At 43.9% G+C, this 17,122-nt stretch overlaps 1 protein-coding gene across 1 annotated transcript in view; it reads right to left on the bottom strand.

Moving 5' to 3' along the window:
- DPYS (dihydropyrimidinase) overlaps positions 1-16,150 on the bottom strand; it is a 71,067-nt gene extending 54,917 nt beyond the window's left edge. The window contains exons 1-4 of the mRNA XM_004680002.1: positions 15,887-16,150; positions 5,181-5,339; positions 1,522-1,701; positions 985-1,000 (exon numbers count right to left, since the gene is read on the bottom strand). Of these exons, the coding sequence (XP_004680059.1) occupies positions 985-1,000; positions 1,522-1,701; positions 5,181-5,339; positions 15,887-16,150 (619 nt within the window). The remainder of the gene's footprint in view (positions 1-984; positions 1,001-1,521; positions 1,702-5,180; positions 5,340-15,886) is intronic.
- Between the last annotated feature and the right edge of the window lie 972 nt (positions 16,151-17,122).

Below are 17,122 nucleotides of genomic sequence, written 5' to 3'. Positions count from 1 at the left end.
GCCTGCCCCAGAGGCGATCCACATGGCGTGGCAGACCTCTCCTGACCCGCCCGCTGCTCCCCTCAGCAGTGTACTTCCTCTATCTACCTGTTCTGCTCCCCACTCTGTCCCTGGTGAATCCTCTCACCCTCCATATCTCTGGCCTGTACCCCAGTTCTGTATGAATAAATAAATCTTAAAAAAAAACTATTTCTCCAATATTGTATGTCAATTTTCCATACATGTTTTATTAAATTATATAACCACAAAATTTAAATAATAGCATTTGCATGTGTGATTTATATGTAAATTGGGAATTTATGATTTTGATAAATTAAATCATAATGAGATTATTTTGATTGAAAGGATGAATAAAATGAGATTAGTTCTATGCATATTCTTAAAAAACAGTATCTGTGGCCCTCCCTGGTGGCACAGCGGGTTAAAGCACTTCACTAGGAAGCCTAAGCCACTTCCACATGAGTTCGATCCCCGCCTGCCCCGGAGAAGATCCACATGGCGTGGCAGACCTCTCCTGACACACCCGCTGCTCCCCTCAGCAGTGTACTTTGTACATCTGCCTGTTCTGCTCTCCACTCTGTCTCTGCACCCTCCGCACCTCTGGTCTGTACCCCAGTTCTGTATATATAAATAAAATATTTTTTTAAAAAATGAAATTATTCTAATCCCCAATATTATAGTATTGTTGAAGTGATTTATTATATTAAATCATGTACGAGTTTCACTTGTCACTGAATCATAATTTTCACATCTCCTCTCCCAGCCTCCGGACTGATATTGGACCAGTTATTTCTCCTCTCTAAAGCTTTATTTCTTTCTTAGGAAAAGAATAGGAAATCAAGACTAGAACTGGGAAAATGACTTGTCACCCAGCTAGGAAGTGGAAAACTCAATTTTAAATTCTGGTCTGTTTGGGTTTACAGCTCGTGTTCTCTTCTTATTATCCCCACTGCCTCTTGGCCATTGAGCCTCAATCTCACTGACTTAATGGGAACTGAGCCTAGGGAGAGAAAACATCAGCTAATAAAAAGGGTAAGAGACAGCTCCTTAAATCTTGCAGATGGTATACCCTTCAGGCACCTATAATGGAGCTAGCATGAGAAATAAATATCATCCAAATTCCTCCAGAGCACCTTTTAATCCCCGGTTTCTGAAAAGAGTGGGGCTTTCAGCAGCTACCTACCACCACAAAGCTGATGATATCCACCAAGCCACTGTTCACATGTTGGTATTCTGAACGAGCAGCCTGAGCTATTAAAAAACAGGGCTGGGCTATACCAAGAAAAAAGATTTGCATTTTATAATAAAACATGTTTGAAATCTAATAGTTGGTAAAAAGGGAAATCCTCATTCCCATACATATACTGCCTGAACCAACCTAGAACCCCTGTTCCAGGAAACCAAGTCAAGTATTTCCAAGCCACAGAAAATGTGTTTACTCCAAGGCAGTTAATGAGTTTACCTACTGGGACCAACTGTCTTCTATTTAATGGCTGTTGGTGCTGGAATGCCTGGGCTTACCTCTACAATTAGGTCTCCATTTTCTGCATGGACCTGAGCAATTGCTCCAATCTCCTTGCACTGAGAGAAGGCAGCATACAGCTCCTGGTCCCCTACCATGTACACATCTTTATAGGCCATAAACATTTTGAAAGAGTTTACACCTTTATCTTGGGTAAGGATTTTCATTTCTTCTTTAACCTACAAGAGAACAACAAAAAGACAACAAAATGTCACTCTAATTTAAATGATAATGTCAAGATTCTCCATAATGTTACATTTAGAAGAGAATAAAGTAGTTAAAGGCGACAATCTAATTCCTAAGAAATGCAATTAAGGACTTGGTCTTTCTCCCAGATTAGACATCATTTCATGCAATGAGTCACTGCTGCTATAACTTTTAAATTGTGAAAGAGTTAATAGTTTTCTCCAAAGTATTGCATTTCTATACTTGGGAATAAAGATCTCAGCATCTATCTACTGAGATGAGTAAATTATCCTAGAGAATGAAGACAAAGCCATTTGGTAGCAACAGAAGCAATCATCTCTCTAGAAGGAATCCAGGCTAATGAGAGGTAAGGATTGAGCAGAAAGGATGCGTTCTTAGGAGAAAAGTACACGATGCAAATTGACGCACCGCATCTCCTAGGCGGCTGTCGGCCTACCAACTGCAAGGGGCAAGTTCAGATCAAAACTGCAGTAGCAATTGCCCTTGGATGTCCAATTCAATTCAAAGGAAGAATCAGAAGATATGATCAAATCAATTGTTTAAACTTCTACATAGTAAAACACGCACATATAAAGACAAACTATAAAGACAAACTATAAAGCAAATATATACAGAAACAGACCTATTAATAGGCCTAGAATGATAGCAAATTTCAGTTGATAAAAGCTCTTTCACCTTAATAAGGAAAACACTAATATTTCAGGTGAAGCATTACTAACATTTCAGCGAGAACTGGAAATGACTATTCAACATGAGGGAAAAGTCAATCTTCCTGCTTTAAAAGCACAAAATAACACAATTTTTTTCTATTGCCTCAGCAAAGCCCTGAGATGATATATGCACAGAGTAGGTCTCAGAACAAAATAGACAATATTACCTACTGAGCTCCCCCCCACCTCCATTGCTGTTTTTCCATACAAGTTTTTCCATACTTTTCCCTAGGGGTTTTATCACCTGGCACAGGCGGTGTCTGCCGGCTGATGGCCCCAGCCTCTACTAGAGGATGGACCTTTCTGAAGGTGACCTCAAGAACCTCCCTGTCACCCCTCCAAGGGTCTTAAGCCCCACTGTGCTACTCTCAGACACTGTAGACTAAGCCAGGTCCTATTCTGCAATCACTCCAGGCAGGTGAGGTTCACTGTCGGTTCAGGCAGCTTAAAAGAGAACCTCGGGGGCCCTCCCTGGTGGCGCAGTGGATTAAAGCACTGCACTAAGAAGCTTAAACCACTTCCGCATGAGTTCGATCCCCGCCTGCCCCGGAGGAGATCCACATGGCGTGGCAGACCTCTCCTGGCCCGCCCGCTGCTCCCCTCAGCAGTGTACTTCATCCATCTGTCTGTTCTGCTCCCCACTCTGTCTCTGGTGAATCCTCTCACCGCATCTCTGGCCTGTACCCTAGTTCTGTATAAATAAATAAATAAATCTTTAAAAAAAAAAAAAAAAAAAAAAAAAGAGAACCTCGGAACCCTCGCATTATCCCCATAGATTTCCTAGTATGTAGAGGAAACTAGCCAGCAGGCAGATCGCTACTGGGGCCCTTGTGAGTTTCTACACGTTCTTTCCTGTCGTAGACGATCACCGCCACACTCCACCGTCCTCAGGCACACTCCGCTGTAGCACTCCCTTGAAGACAGGCTCCAGGCTCAAGTGTGACCAATTACGCATGCGCACAGCATACCCCACGTGTCCACCTTCAGGCATGCGCACCCAATCCCATGCGCCCAAGCGCCTCCTGTATTCAAGGCTGCAGGTGATAGCCATTGAGGCCAATATTGCAGAAGCCTGGGCAATCTTCCTTTATCCTACACCTCACTGTGGCAAAAGCGTAGTGAATCAGAGACATTGGTATCACCTGGGAGGTCACTAGAAACGCAGAATCTTGGGCCCTATAACAGACCTACTGGCATGGGCTGATTTGTGTACCCCCTTACTCTAAATTCATATGTTGAAGTCCTAACCCCCAGTAACTCAGTATGTGACCTCTTGGAAACAGTTATCACAGAGGTAATTAGCTAAGATGAGGTCATTGAACACATCCTAATTGGTATCTTTTTGGAAAGGGGAAATTTAGAGAAAGATGCACCATGTAAGCACTGAGGAGAAGATTTGGCTGATGATTTGATAAATCAGGGTGCACCAGAGATTGTCAGAAGATTACCAAACCCTTCTGTCCTGAGGTTCACCCTCCTGGCACTCAGAAGGAATGAATTCTGCCAAAATCTTGATCGTGGACTTCTAACCAAGAGTATGAGAAAATAAATTCTGTGTAAGTAACCTAGTTGGTGGCCCTTTGTTACAGCAGCCATTGCAAATAAATATATGTTTGAACATAGTGCACATTTCAACATCTATCAGGTTTACTGGTAAAAGCAATTATCATCTTTGCTTTATCTTAGAAGAGAGACAAGAGAAGAAGCAGGGAGGCAAAGAAGGCAGGTGGGAGGAAGGAAGGAAAAAAAAAAAAGAGGAGAGGAGAAAAGAAAACCCTAAAAGGACAAAGAGCTCAGATGCATCTATGAGTATGGCATTTTTAGAGAAAAATTAACTTTACCTGCGGACTATAAACCTTGCTATTATGTTTGTTAAAATGCCAGTTAAAGATTGATTACTTGTGTATTCACTGGCGTCTAAAGCCCAACTTTTAGGGGGAGGTGCAAACATAACCTCACATGCTCGCTTCAAATAAAGTCATCTTGCAAACCCTTTCTCGTGCAAAGCTTTCTGAATGAAGTCCAATGTGGAAACATTTTGTTGATTGAAATCACAAGTAAAAGTTGCTTCCATGTTACAGGTACATTTTTACAGGGAGAAATGAACATATTGAAACACCTCTCAAAATTGTCTTTTCTACTCAAACCAGGTTATCATTTCTACTCTGGGGTCAGTAATAAGAAGGTTAGTTTTAGGTGTGTTATGACATGGCCCCACCAGGCGTGGATATTAGCAGAGGTCCCAGAGGGGCACACAGCCCAGGCAAGGCCTTGAAAGCCCCCCCTGTGCCCCCCTTCCTTAGTCTTCCTCCACATAGTCATCAGTGCGAACTCACGTACTCACATGTGAGAAAATACTGCCTAAGACCAACTGCTGATGCTGCGGTTTAGAGAGACCAGTACTTTTTAAAATTACATTTAAAATATTTACAATACATGAATTAAATATTAGTGAACACTATTGAGAATGAAATAATTTATCTATTGTCTTTATAGGATTCCTTTTTAAGTTTAGTTTTTAAAATGGGTAATATTTCACAAAGAATTCCAAATTCAAAAGGTTATGAGAGGCTACACAATGAAGCGTCAGGAGGGAACTTGAATTCTGATTTCCAGGCCTCCAGGCAGCAATCCTCGCTACCAGTTTCTTAGATGCTGGTTTGATCTTTTTTATATATAGATATATATCTAGTACAGAGCAAGGACTAAGGCTAAGTAGAGAGAAGGAAACATGGGTTCACCTGATCACTCCACCACGTCACCGCCACGTGGAGGCTGTAGTCACAGCAGACTTTGGGGTCGGCCCAGCTCCGCCAGGTGTCGAAGGCCTCAATGAGGGAGCCGCCTTTCTGAGGGATGGCGAAGTCAAGGATCATGGTGGTGCCTCCTGCCAGGGCAGCCTGGAATCAAAGGAAAGTTCCAACAGGTCGGCTGCCCACTTCCTAGTTATTTATCCTCCTTGAACATCACGCACTGATAAGCACTTGGGCAAACCCACCTGTCCAGGAAACCACAAGAGGAAGCATGAATAGACTTAAAACTGCTACAAGTGCTTCTGTAAAAAGAACGACATATCTGACAAAATGAAAATGACTATAAAGAGCAACCAAAATGGAGAAGTAGAGGAAATTTAAAACATTTGCATCATAAGAAAATGCTCATTATTCTAAAATCCCACTCCCTGAGACTCATCTTGGTGGTTGTGTTCTAATGCCCTGGGATCCAGGAATCCTGGTAGGTGCAGGTGGTTCCTGTCCCTTTGTTCCTTACAGCCACCATGACCTCTTAGCCTCTCCTTGCCTTCTCTTTGTCTCTCCACCTCGCCTCCTCTGCTCCAGTCTCAGTTTAGACTCTTGTCATCCTTCCCCTGGATCATCACACCTCCAGTTTTGACCTCACTCCTTCCAGTGCAAGCCCTTCATTTGACAAGAAGGAGCAGCACAGAGCCAACATGACCACTTGACACCATGGATTAGAACCGAATGCTTCTTACTGACTCTGGAAGGAAGTTTAATTATCTTTGCATGGTCAACAAGGCTCCCCAAATCTGCCTCAACTTTTATATTCTCCTTGGTGTAGGATCAGTTTCCCCAAAGAGGTCAGATAGACTTTTCTCAGTGTGTCCAGAGGAGACCCCTCATCACTTTGGCATAGAAACTGAGGTCAGTGGAAGGCCTGGGGCCTCAGGAGCTTATGACCAGTGCTGAAGAGTGCAGGTTGTTCCATGGTACCAGACGGGAAGGTCCTGAAGGCTGGGAAAAAACCTCTCCTGGCCTAAGTCGCATCCCTCCCTAACCATGAAGAGCTTGAGTACGAAGCTTGGTCCCTTTTCCTAATCTGAGAAGCAAGCACTGCCCCTCTTTTATGACCTTAGAAGAATGTGGTTTAAGGGTCTCATTCAGTTGTAGGGTTGTGAGTGAACACGACCTCCCTTTACTTTCAAAGTATGAGGGAACTTCTATGAAGTAACTCCCTTCTCCCACCTTCTTGATACCCCAAGTCCTTAAATGCAGAATAAATGTTCCTGGTCCACTCCACACTCTCTGGAATTTATAACCACATGTATTTTTTGTAAGTATGTTATTAAGTTGATTGTTTCTCCATTGCTAGCCCTTGCTAATCTGAGGCAGTTTTGATTATTCATCCTGACCTAAGAACTAAGAGGAGAGTGGGGCCATTTCTTTTGCACCTTGACATTGAAATATACCATATTACATTATGACTAGTTGAAAAATAAAGTTCCTTAATCAAGGGTCTTTGAATAATCACTGATATTGATTTTATTTAAACTAAATTATAATGCAGTCAATGTATTTTTTTTTTAAAGATTTATTTACTTGTACATATAGAACTGGGGTACAGGCCAGAGGCTTAGGGGCGGCGAGAGGCTTCACCAGAGACAGAGCGGGGAGCAGAACAGGCAGATCTACGAAGTACACTGCTGAGGGGAGCAGCGGGCGGGTCAGGAGAGGTCTGCCTCGCCATGTGGATCTCCTCTGGGGCAGGCGGGGATCGAACTCATGCGTAAGTGGCTTTAGCTTCTTAGTGCTGTGCTTTAACCTGCTGCGCCACCAGGGAGGGCCCTGTATATATAGTTTTTATACACATAGTATATAATAATCCAATAATCCATTCCAACACACACACAATGAGACTGACTAATCACAATAACTGAGCAATTTTAGTCATAAGAAGGAAGGATATTCTGCCATTTGTGACAATATGGATCGACCTTGAGAAGATAAGTGAATTTCAATGAGTGAAATGCCTTCCAGTGAGCAAATTTCCACTTTTTCTGAGCATCAATGAAAAAAAGAATGTTTTTATTTCCCCCCAGCTTCACTGATATGTAACCGACAGATAACAGGTGTACCCTGAATGTGTTCCATGTGCCACTTTGATACACTTGTATAGAGTTATGCATGATTTAGCAGCAGCGATAATGCATAGTGAGGTGATTTCATTACTGTGCAAACATCATCTGGTGTAACTGCACACACCTGCTGGGCTAGGCCCTGCCACACCTAAGCGAGTTGGGGCCCCAGTGGGAACCGTGTTCCATGTGCTGTCCACTGGTAGTGCTGTTGGCAAGCACGACTGTGTCATGAAATGACTAACACAGCTTGAGCTAGCAGCTCATTACAAGGCATAATTCCCTGGTTTTACGAGAACTTACTTTTCAGGGGAACACTTAAGATGCTCTGTTAGTAACTTTTGAGGACACAACCAGTATTATTTGCTGTGCCCACGGTGCTGAAACTTGGGTCCCCAGAACTTACTTCTCTTCTAACTGGACATCTGTGCCTTGTGACTGACATCTCCCCACTTCTCTCACCATCAGTAATAACCCCCATAATACTCTTTGTTTCTGTGAGTTCAGTATTTTTAGATTTCACATATGTGAGATAACAGAATAGAGGTCTTTCTCTAACTTATTTTGCCTAGCTTCATGCCCTTAAGCTCCACCCTTCCTTTTTTTTCTCCTAAAGATTTATTTATTTCTGCATACAGGCCAGAGGTGCAGGGGTGGTGAGAGGATTCACCAGAGACAGAGTGGGGAGCAGAACAGGCAGATCGACGAAGTACACTGCTGAGGGGAGCAGCGGGCGGGTCAGGAGAGGTCTGCCACGCCATGTGGTCACCTCCGGGGCAGGCGGGAATCAAACTCATGCAGAAGTGGCTTTAGCTTCTTAGTGCTGTGCTTTAACCCGCTGCGCTACCAGGGAGGGCATCCATCCTCCTTTTTTATAACTGAATGATATTTCATTGCACGTGTGTGGGAATGGAATGCTATTGCAATATGTATCGTGTGTCTAAAAGCCACATATATTTACACATACTATGTAGACAGAGGTCTTATATCTCTCAGCTATCTGTCTATCTTCTTTATCCATTTATCTGTTGATGGGCATTTAGGTTGATCCCATGTCTTGGTCATTGTGAAAAATTCTGCCATGAACATGAGAGACACAAATCGGTGAGTTTTAAACCTCTCTGTACCTTTGATTTCTCCTGTGCAAGCTGAAGAGCACCACTGCACCCAACCCACAGGGGTGGAGGAGGATTAAAAGGAGGCCACTAGGGCCCTCCTCGTGGCTCAGCGGGATGGAGCGCCGCACTGCGAAGCTGGCTGCAGCCACCTCAGTACAAGTTCCATCCCCTGCCTCTGAGGTGATCCACCTGGCAGGCCCCGAGGTGACCCACATGTTGCGGCAGACCTCTCCTGACCCTTCCTCAGCTCCCCTAGGCAATGTACTTCGTTGATCTGCAGTGTACTTTGTTGATCTGCCTGTTCTGCTCCCCACTCTGTCTCTGGTGAAGCCTCTCACCGCCCCTGCACCTCTGGCCTGTACCCCAGTTCTGTATGCACAAATAAATAAATCTTTAAAGGAAGCCGTAGATAAAGCACTAGGAATGTGTTTGGTGCATGTAAGATGCTTCTTCCAGGACCTCTGCACCACTGCTTTAGAATTGGGCATTTTCCCAATGTTCACGTCACATCTCATCTCCCCGACAAAAAGGCGCCACCACCTCTTTCCCAGGCCCTTGCCACCCACCACCCACCTCCCCACTTCATTCCCAGCCACATGGAGAGGGCTTCCAGGTCCTAGCTACTTGCTTTATTCTAGTTCCTTTTTGTTGCTTATTTCAATATACTTTTATTTTTCCTTAGGCCCTGTGGTTTCACTCCAAATCCTACCATTTTTTCAGGATCCTGTACATTGTCCCTACGTTAGGTAACATTGTCTTATTCGTAGCAAAACAAAGCATGTTGGCAATTGTTAAGAAATCCCTATTGAAGAACAAAAAACAAAAGAAATCGCTATTGCTGCAATGACAATACCAGAAAAAAAATCCTCAGGCATTGATTTTTATTTATTAAAGTGTCTTCCCAGTGTGATACAGCCATCACTTGGGGGTGAAGGGCATTTTTTTTTTCTAACAGTAAATACTGTGAATTAAAGTGTTTGAAGAAAGTCTACTGAAGTTTAAATATCTACTGAACCAGAAAATCAAACTAAAAGAATTTCCATTCTTCCACTTTAAAGACCTATCACAGACAAGATGTAGGAAGGTTGGGGGGGGGGGAGGGAGATGGGGGAGAGAGGTGGGTAGGAACTCAAGTAACTTAGAATGAACCATGACCAGAAGCAAGCAAAGCCTCTGTTCTTTGTCTCTGCTTGTTCTGTTTCTCATCACAATCCCTTTCCTCTTTTCTTCAAAATTGGACTGAATTTACGGGCCTGAGAGGACAAAAGGATGTGAATCCATGTCTATCTTTTCCCAAGCCCTGGACATTAGCCAATTGCCACAGGGGTCCCAGAAACTGTCCTGGGCCTTAGTGAGCACTAGGGGCTCTGCCTAGACCCTAGCCACCTTGGGAAGCCTTTTCTTCCTCTGGCCTCTTAAGGATTCTCTGATCACCAGGCTCCAAACTTTACCTCAAATTCCTCAATAGTATCTCAGGTTCTGAAATGCTTCCTTCTTTCCACTGGATTTAGAGAGCCAAGGCTGTAGATTTGTAAGCCCAATGAGAGTGCCCCCCCCCAGATGATTTTAGATTCACTCTATAAACATTCATCAGGATTTACCTAACATTTGAGGAATGAACAGAGGTAGGTAGGGGAGGGAGAAAGGTGAATTTTTTCATATTTTTACATGAAACCTAATTGTTTCCTTTTTGTTTTGCTAATTGTCTTTGCTCTACTTTTATTTGTTAGTTGACCAAATAAAATGCATTTCACTTTTCTGATCTTGGCTCATAAATCAATCCTTTCAACTCCTAATTATTTTGGCTGCACTCCCTTGAAAACCTTCCAATTTATCTAAAACTTGTTTCTTGGGATAGGAGAGCACGTGCTATCTCAGGGCAAAGGTGAGGAGACCAAAAATAGAGATTAAACTCTAACCAGCAGTGAGGTCACACTATTCCATACAGAACACAGATTTTAGTTCAGAATGTGTTCGATCGTACATCATGATTTGAAGCATCCCTGGCATTTTCTTCCTTTTCATAGTGTCGCTGAATTTTTCTTTTCTTTTCTTTTCTTTTTAAGATTTATTTATTTGTGCATACAGAACTGGGGTGCAGGCCAGAGGCTCAGGGCCGGTGAGAGGCTTCACCAGAGACAGAGTGGGGAACAGAACGAGCAGATCCGGCAGATCGACGAAGTACACTGCTGAGCGGAGCATCGGGTGGGCAGGGAGAGGTCTGCCTCGCCAGGTGGATCTCCTCTAGGGCAGGCGGGAATCGAACTCATGCGGAAGTGGCTTTAGAGTCTCAGTGCTGTGCTTTAACCCGCTGCGCCACCGGGGAGGGCCTGAATTTTCATTTTTAAGGTCATGTTGGAACAGGTGAGTATGTTTCACTAAAATCAATTGCAGCACATGCTCAGCCCAAGCCAACATAAATAAATAAATAAATAAATAAAACTCAACAGTACACTTGAGTCTCAGGGAGAAAATCACTTGGCTGACATTTTAGCTTTCTTAGTCTTCAAAACTTATAAAAACAAACTTCAGGATCCCGATATGTGTTCCAACTCCAGAAGCACTTCAGCTTTGGAAAGATGCTTTCTCTACACTTAGTCCCATGCTGCCCTACGTTTGAAAGACCATCAAATCCATCTGACAGGACAAACCTCAGAGTGTCACCTCAGAGAGATACCTCTCTCCCAACATCCTCCTATCCAATCTGTCAGAACCCAGGCCTCCTCTTATATCCCATGGGTCTCTACTTCCTGTGTGTGTTCACCTCCACTGTCCAGTGCTACCTTCATCTTCTGACTGGACTAAAGCAGTAGCCACTTCATGACCAGCTATGCTTGTCACTTCCAATCTCATTGACTTCCCATTGCTCTTAAGCTGAAGACAAGACACTATTACTCAACTTTATCTAAAGCTGAGCTTTCTATGCAGTCACCCCTTTCCCAACTTATTCACCCCACCCCATTGCCATGGACACCCTCTTTCTTTGGAGAACTTTGAGTTCCTTTCTACCTCAGAGATAGTTAAGGGGAAGCGGAAATTTTTAATGAACAGGGCGGGCTCCAAAGAACATACACAACTTAGTAGCATATGCGCCCCAAAGAGAAACCTGAAAGGAGAGGAAGCAAAGGGTTAAAATTATAGTGATTTAAGCATACTTTTGTCTATATGCTTCTGTATTTTCCTTTCTAAAAGGAACAATTTCTTCCTTCAATTCGTATATATTTTGTGACTGTATTCCTCCAACATTTTCTTGGATGAGGACTATATGTTATTTTATTAGTTTTTTGAAAACATTTTTTTTTAATTGAAGTTCTACAGTTGACTCCATTTCTTCTTTTTTTTTTTAAAGATTAATTTATTTATGCATACAGAACTTGGGTACAGGCCAGAGGTGCAGGGGTAGTGAAAAGATTCACCAGAGACAGAGTGGGGAGCAGAACAGGCATACTGACAAAGTACACTGCTGAGGGGAGCAGCAGGAGAGACAGGAGAGGTCTGCCGCACCATGTGGGTCACCTCTGGGCAGGGATTGAATTTGCACTGAAGTGTGTATGGGGGGATGGGGCCGGGGAATGGGAAGCTTCCAGTGCTTTGTCCTAACCCCTAACCCATTGTGCCAGAGGGAGGGCCCTGGTTCCATTTCAGTATCAAGAAATGCTGAGCTTTGAGAGAGGAAGAGACTTGCCCAGGGCCACACAACAGCCCACACATCTCCTACAGCCCTGCCTGGATCTGTGGCAAGCAACAGAAAAAGGAATTTGGCTTGAAATCAAGTTTTCTGGAGAGCAGCCCTTCTACAAGGTGAGGACACTGTAAATACAACCATAAAATCTGTGCTCAATCATATAACTTCTACTATCGTATTATAAGTAGTCAGCCCCATGGCATTTTACTAAAAAGTCCCAGAAAGAAGCACAATTGCCTTTCTCAGTAATTTGGAGGGCTCTTTATCCTTTATCAAAAAAGTATTCTGTGAGTTTTCCCAATTTTTTAAAAAATAATCCCCTGCTAGCTATTGAAGCTGCCAAGGTTGTAATGTGAGTCCATTGATCCCAAGCTACCCAGATGTCTGAATATAAATCCATGTATTTATATATATTTGCATTCTAGTGAGCTCTTGTAATTCATTCTCTTATTACAGGATGTAGTAAAAGCAAAGTCATAATTCCTTCATGTTTATCTAACTTGCAATATCCATTTGAATAAAAGCTCCATTGTCTTTCCTCACGGACACTGACTTATTCGAAGACTACTGCATATCTTATACAGACCAAGCCAATGAAAGATGAGTTCCTTAAAGCAGGGCATTATTTCCATGAATAACATCAGATAGAAAGCTTTTACCTGCAATTAAATGAATCAATGATAGGCTTTGAACCAACCTCTGACATGAATTAGACATACAGACTATGTAACCTTCAGTTGACCTACATTTCATTTTTTTAAATTGGGTCCCATCACAATCTAGTGATCAATAAATAGAATACCACAGATGTTCTCCCTTTTATTTGTCAGATGTTAGAAATGATCAACCTGGTGGATACAGAAAGCAAACAGCTATTGGCTTAACCTTTTGAGGACCATCTCCTGAGAGCATGATATATCATTTTTACTTTATAGTTTTCTATCCTCAAAGCACCCCTCAAAGTACCCTAAGAGGTGATGTGGCTATTAATGCATGTTTGAATCCTTCACAAATCTAATATCTGGGTTATATATTTATTTTTGATAACCCTGACTGCTTCTAGCCTTGGGAGGGTGAAGGACTACTTAATTTCTTAGGATGACTGCTCTTTTTATGAGAAAAGCCACTTTCCACTCACAGCCTGTGACCTATGCAGTTTTTTATCCATCACTGCCATTCTGACAATCTAAACATTAGAAGGTTTTTCAGAAGGAACAAAGCCTGGTTCCTAAGAGCTCTCTCTCGCTCTCTCTCTCTCTCTCTCTCTCTCTCTCTCTCTCTCATCATGGCAGGTGGTCCTGAATGTAAGAAGATCTTGGCCACTTACTTTGTGTATGATGTTAAGCAAATGATTTAAATGTGTTTCCTTGAAAGTAAAAAGCAGAGCGTGGCATCTGGGATGGTGGAAGGTGATACACAGCTTAACTCAGTGCCTGGTTTACCACCATCTCTTGATAAAGTAAATTTACTTAATACTAATAGTATGGATCATTTAAATTTATTATTGTTAAATTGATTAAGTAAGGAAGTCATTACACGGAGGAGGTTCTAATAGGTTAACAGTCCATGTAAGCAAACCAAAATTTAAACTTGTAAATGTCTAAAGGTAAGACATAAAAACTTACAGACAACCAATCTCAGCCAACTAAGCTTTCCCAGGTGAGGCCAACACTGAAGCTACAGCCCATCAAATAATTCCAGCTTTGCTCTGTCTCTTCCCCATTCAAATCCACTTGCTCCTGTGGTATAGTCCCCCTAATTACGTCTGCTTTGATACTGCCTAGCTAGAGTGAATTTTTTGCTCAAGTAAATGAAAATATGTGTCCGTTTACCTTTTAACAATATGTAATATGCCCAACATTTACAGATGACTTCCTTGCCCCTCGCCCCCAAATCAGAAATCCTACCAACATCGACTTAAGAATAATTGTGAAAACTCTAGAAAGGAGGGCAAAGTAACTTCCTAACACTAAAACAATGGCTTTTATTGAATGGGACATTAAAGGTATTATTTTTCCTCTTTCACTTTACTATTATTTCTCCTATTTTTTTCTATAATTATGTACGGTTTGATATCTGAAAAATTAATATGAAAGTAAGTCCAGGCTCTCCCTGCTGGTGCAACGCGTTAGGACGTTAGGATGCAACACTACAAGCGAGCTGCCTTAGTGCGATTTTGATTCCTAGCCCTGGAGATGATCCACGTGGCGCAGCAGACCTCTCCTGACGTACCTGCTGCTCTCCTGAGCAGTGTACTTCATTGAACTGCCTGTTCTGCTCCCCACTCTGTCTCTGGGGAACCCTCTCACTGCCCCTGCTCCTCTGTATGCACCCTGTACCCCAGTTCTGTATACCTAAATAAAAGAAATTTTTAAAAAAAGGGTAAAGCCATTAAAATTTAGCCAATTTCACTTCTTAGCAAAAGAGAAAAATGAATATTCAGTTTTCAGAACAGATGACCATCTGTCCTACACAAGACTTTGACCGTGACCCTGACAAGGGCTGATAATTAGTAACTCAGAGGAAACTTTCCAATTGTTGGTGTGATCAGTCTGTCCCCATTCCCTTCTCTCGGGGTCAAATCTTTCATTTTTCTGTTAAACTTTCTGGTTAATCTTAGACGACCCGGAAAGGCAGAGGAAGGAGAGGGGATACGGTGAATACAACTGCTAGAAACCAGTAGGATCACCACATCCACTACTTTGAAAGTCTGTGCAGCCTATACCAGGGCTGAGTAACAGGCTTTGCTTCCTACACATCAAGGCAGGGCCTTGGGGGGGGGGGGGGGAGGGAACCCCTGCAGCGCACCCCCGAGTGAATTGCTTAGGCCGAAGATATAATACTCTGTTAGAAGGGGTCATTCCTGTCATTCAGAGCCCCATTCCAGCCTCCAGGCCGATGTGGGTGGGGCTTTACCGGAGCCCTGAGAGTGAGTTTTAATTTTCTGTTCCCGGTGGGGCTGCCCCCTCATCTCTGATCTTGTTTCCTAGAGCTTTGGAGGAATGTTTAAGATTCTTTTCCTCAGCCTAAGCCTCCAGGGGTTTGTGTTGAGAGAAACCTAAGCCCCAGTCACCTGGGGCTGAGTAACCTGACCCTACTTCAACAGGAGTAAAGCCACGGTGTTTAAACAGCAGAATCTGAGTCTAATCTGTTGTCCTGGGGCAAGCAGAGAGGAAGAGATGGGACCAGATGACTTTAGTGCAAGTGGGAGTGCTAGGAGATCATTTCTAGAATATTCCAAGTCCTCACTAGTAATTTTCCTACTGGAGGATGGACTCCTCAGCCCCCACTAACCAATGCCAACTTTGAGTCAGCGCAGTAACTGTGAGGTGAGTAGAGTTTTCACTTGGAGGCTAAGAAACGGCTTCCAGTGCGCGCAGTAACTGTGAGGTGAGTAGAGTTTTCACTTGGAGGCTAAGAAACGGCTTCCAGTACCTACTGAGCACACGATGCTATTAGACGTTCTAACACCACTGAAGTAAGGGGACTCCCCTAGCGCACCACTGAAAACAAGGGCAACGTGTAAAGAAATGAGGTAAGACAAAGTGGCCTGGAACTTGTCCTATTTGCAAAAGGTAGGGCTATGCCAAAGCTGGGGTGCTGCTACTGAGAATAACCTAAAAGAGAGGTGCTCAGCAGCGGGACTCTCCGCCCAACCCTGCACCTGCCCACCCAGTCCCTCCGCAGAGCAGAGCGCAGGGCGGGCTCCAGACTCCGGAGGACGAGGCCGGAGGCCCCGAGGGGCTTTCTGGGGCGCCGGCGCGGCGGTACCTTGGTGCCTTGGTGGAAGTCGTCGACGGACCGTGTGCCCATGAATGGGAACTGCATGTGCGTGTGCGTGTCGATGCCTCCGGGCAGGACCAGCTTGCCGGATGCGTCTAGGACCCGCAGCCCCGCGGGAAGGCCCCCAGGCGGCAGCAGATCGCGCCCCAGCGCCCGAATCACCCCGTCCTCCACCAGCACGTCGGCCACCTGCGAGGAGTCGTCGTTGACTACGCGACCCCCGCGGATCAGAAGCCGCGTCGGGGCTGCCATGTTGAGGGGTGCACGGGCTGCGTGGGAAGGTGGTGTGACGAGAGGGGCACCTTCCTTCAAGGATCCTGAGGACCTACCCCAGGCTCCAGCTGAGGCTACGAGGTCTGGCAATTCCCGCATCTGGACGGTTTTATCTGTGGACCTTGGGGCGCAGGCTCCACCCCCTGGAATGGGCTGGGCTGGGCTGGCCCTAAAGGCTGGACAGAGCAGAGCCGTACAGGACAGATCAAGAATTCAGATCCCAGATGTCCTGTCGCCCTGAATCCCTATGCACTTCCAGGTCTCTGAGTCATTGAAGGGAAAGATCTTGGAGTTACAAAATTGAGGGGAGTTTGTTTTTCTTTATAGGAAAAGCACTTCAGGGGGAGTAATCCGCTTCATCACTAGGAGTCTGTCTGTCTCTTAACTGAATCTGAGGGGAGGGAGAGCGAGGTGGGCACAGTCTCCCAACAGCTATGAAAATACCCAGAGCTCAAAGGATACTTGATCTGGATTCCCTTTTAATTTTTAAAAATTATGCTAAGAACAAATCACTACACAATTCCAGTAATTGGCAGACACCGAGGGTGAAATGAAATATTTAACCTATCTGAAACTAAAATGATGAAGTAGCAACTGTTCTCCAGGTTTTCATGATACAACACAGCAAGTTTTTCTTGGACAATAGCAAGTCGTGTCACTCTAAGGATCAGAATTTTGTTCCCAGTTTCCCCATAAAAGTAGCTTAGAGGTGTTTAGTGAAGACCTCTCCTGACCCGCCCACTGCTCTTCTCAGCAGGGTACTTCATTGATCTGCCTGTTCTGCTTCCCTCTCTGTCTCTAGTGAAGCCTCTCACTGCCCCTGCACCTCTGGCTTGTACCCCAATTCTGTATGAATAAATAAATAATTTTTTTAAAAAAGAACTCTTTTTAAAAAAAATTAGAAAGTATCATACATTAAATTTCCATAGATGTGGCCATCAAGTCAGGAAC

This window comes from Condylura cristata, unplaced genomic scaffold (assembly GCF_000260355.1).
Source record: "Condylura cristata isolate star-nosed mole 26May11 unplaced genomic scaffold, ConCri1.0 scaffold00009, whole genome shotgun sequence".
In the NCBI taxonomy this organism is placed as follows: Eukaryota; Metazoa; Chordata; class Mammalia; order Eulipotyphla; family Talpidae; genus Condylura; species Condylura cristata.
The sequence above is the reverse complement of the archived record's forward strand: the minus strand, read 5'-3'. Positions and strand labels throughout refer to the sequence as shown.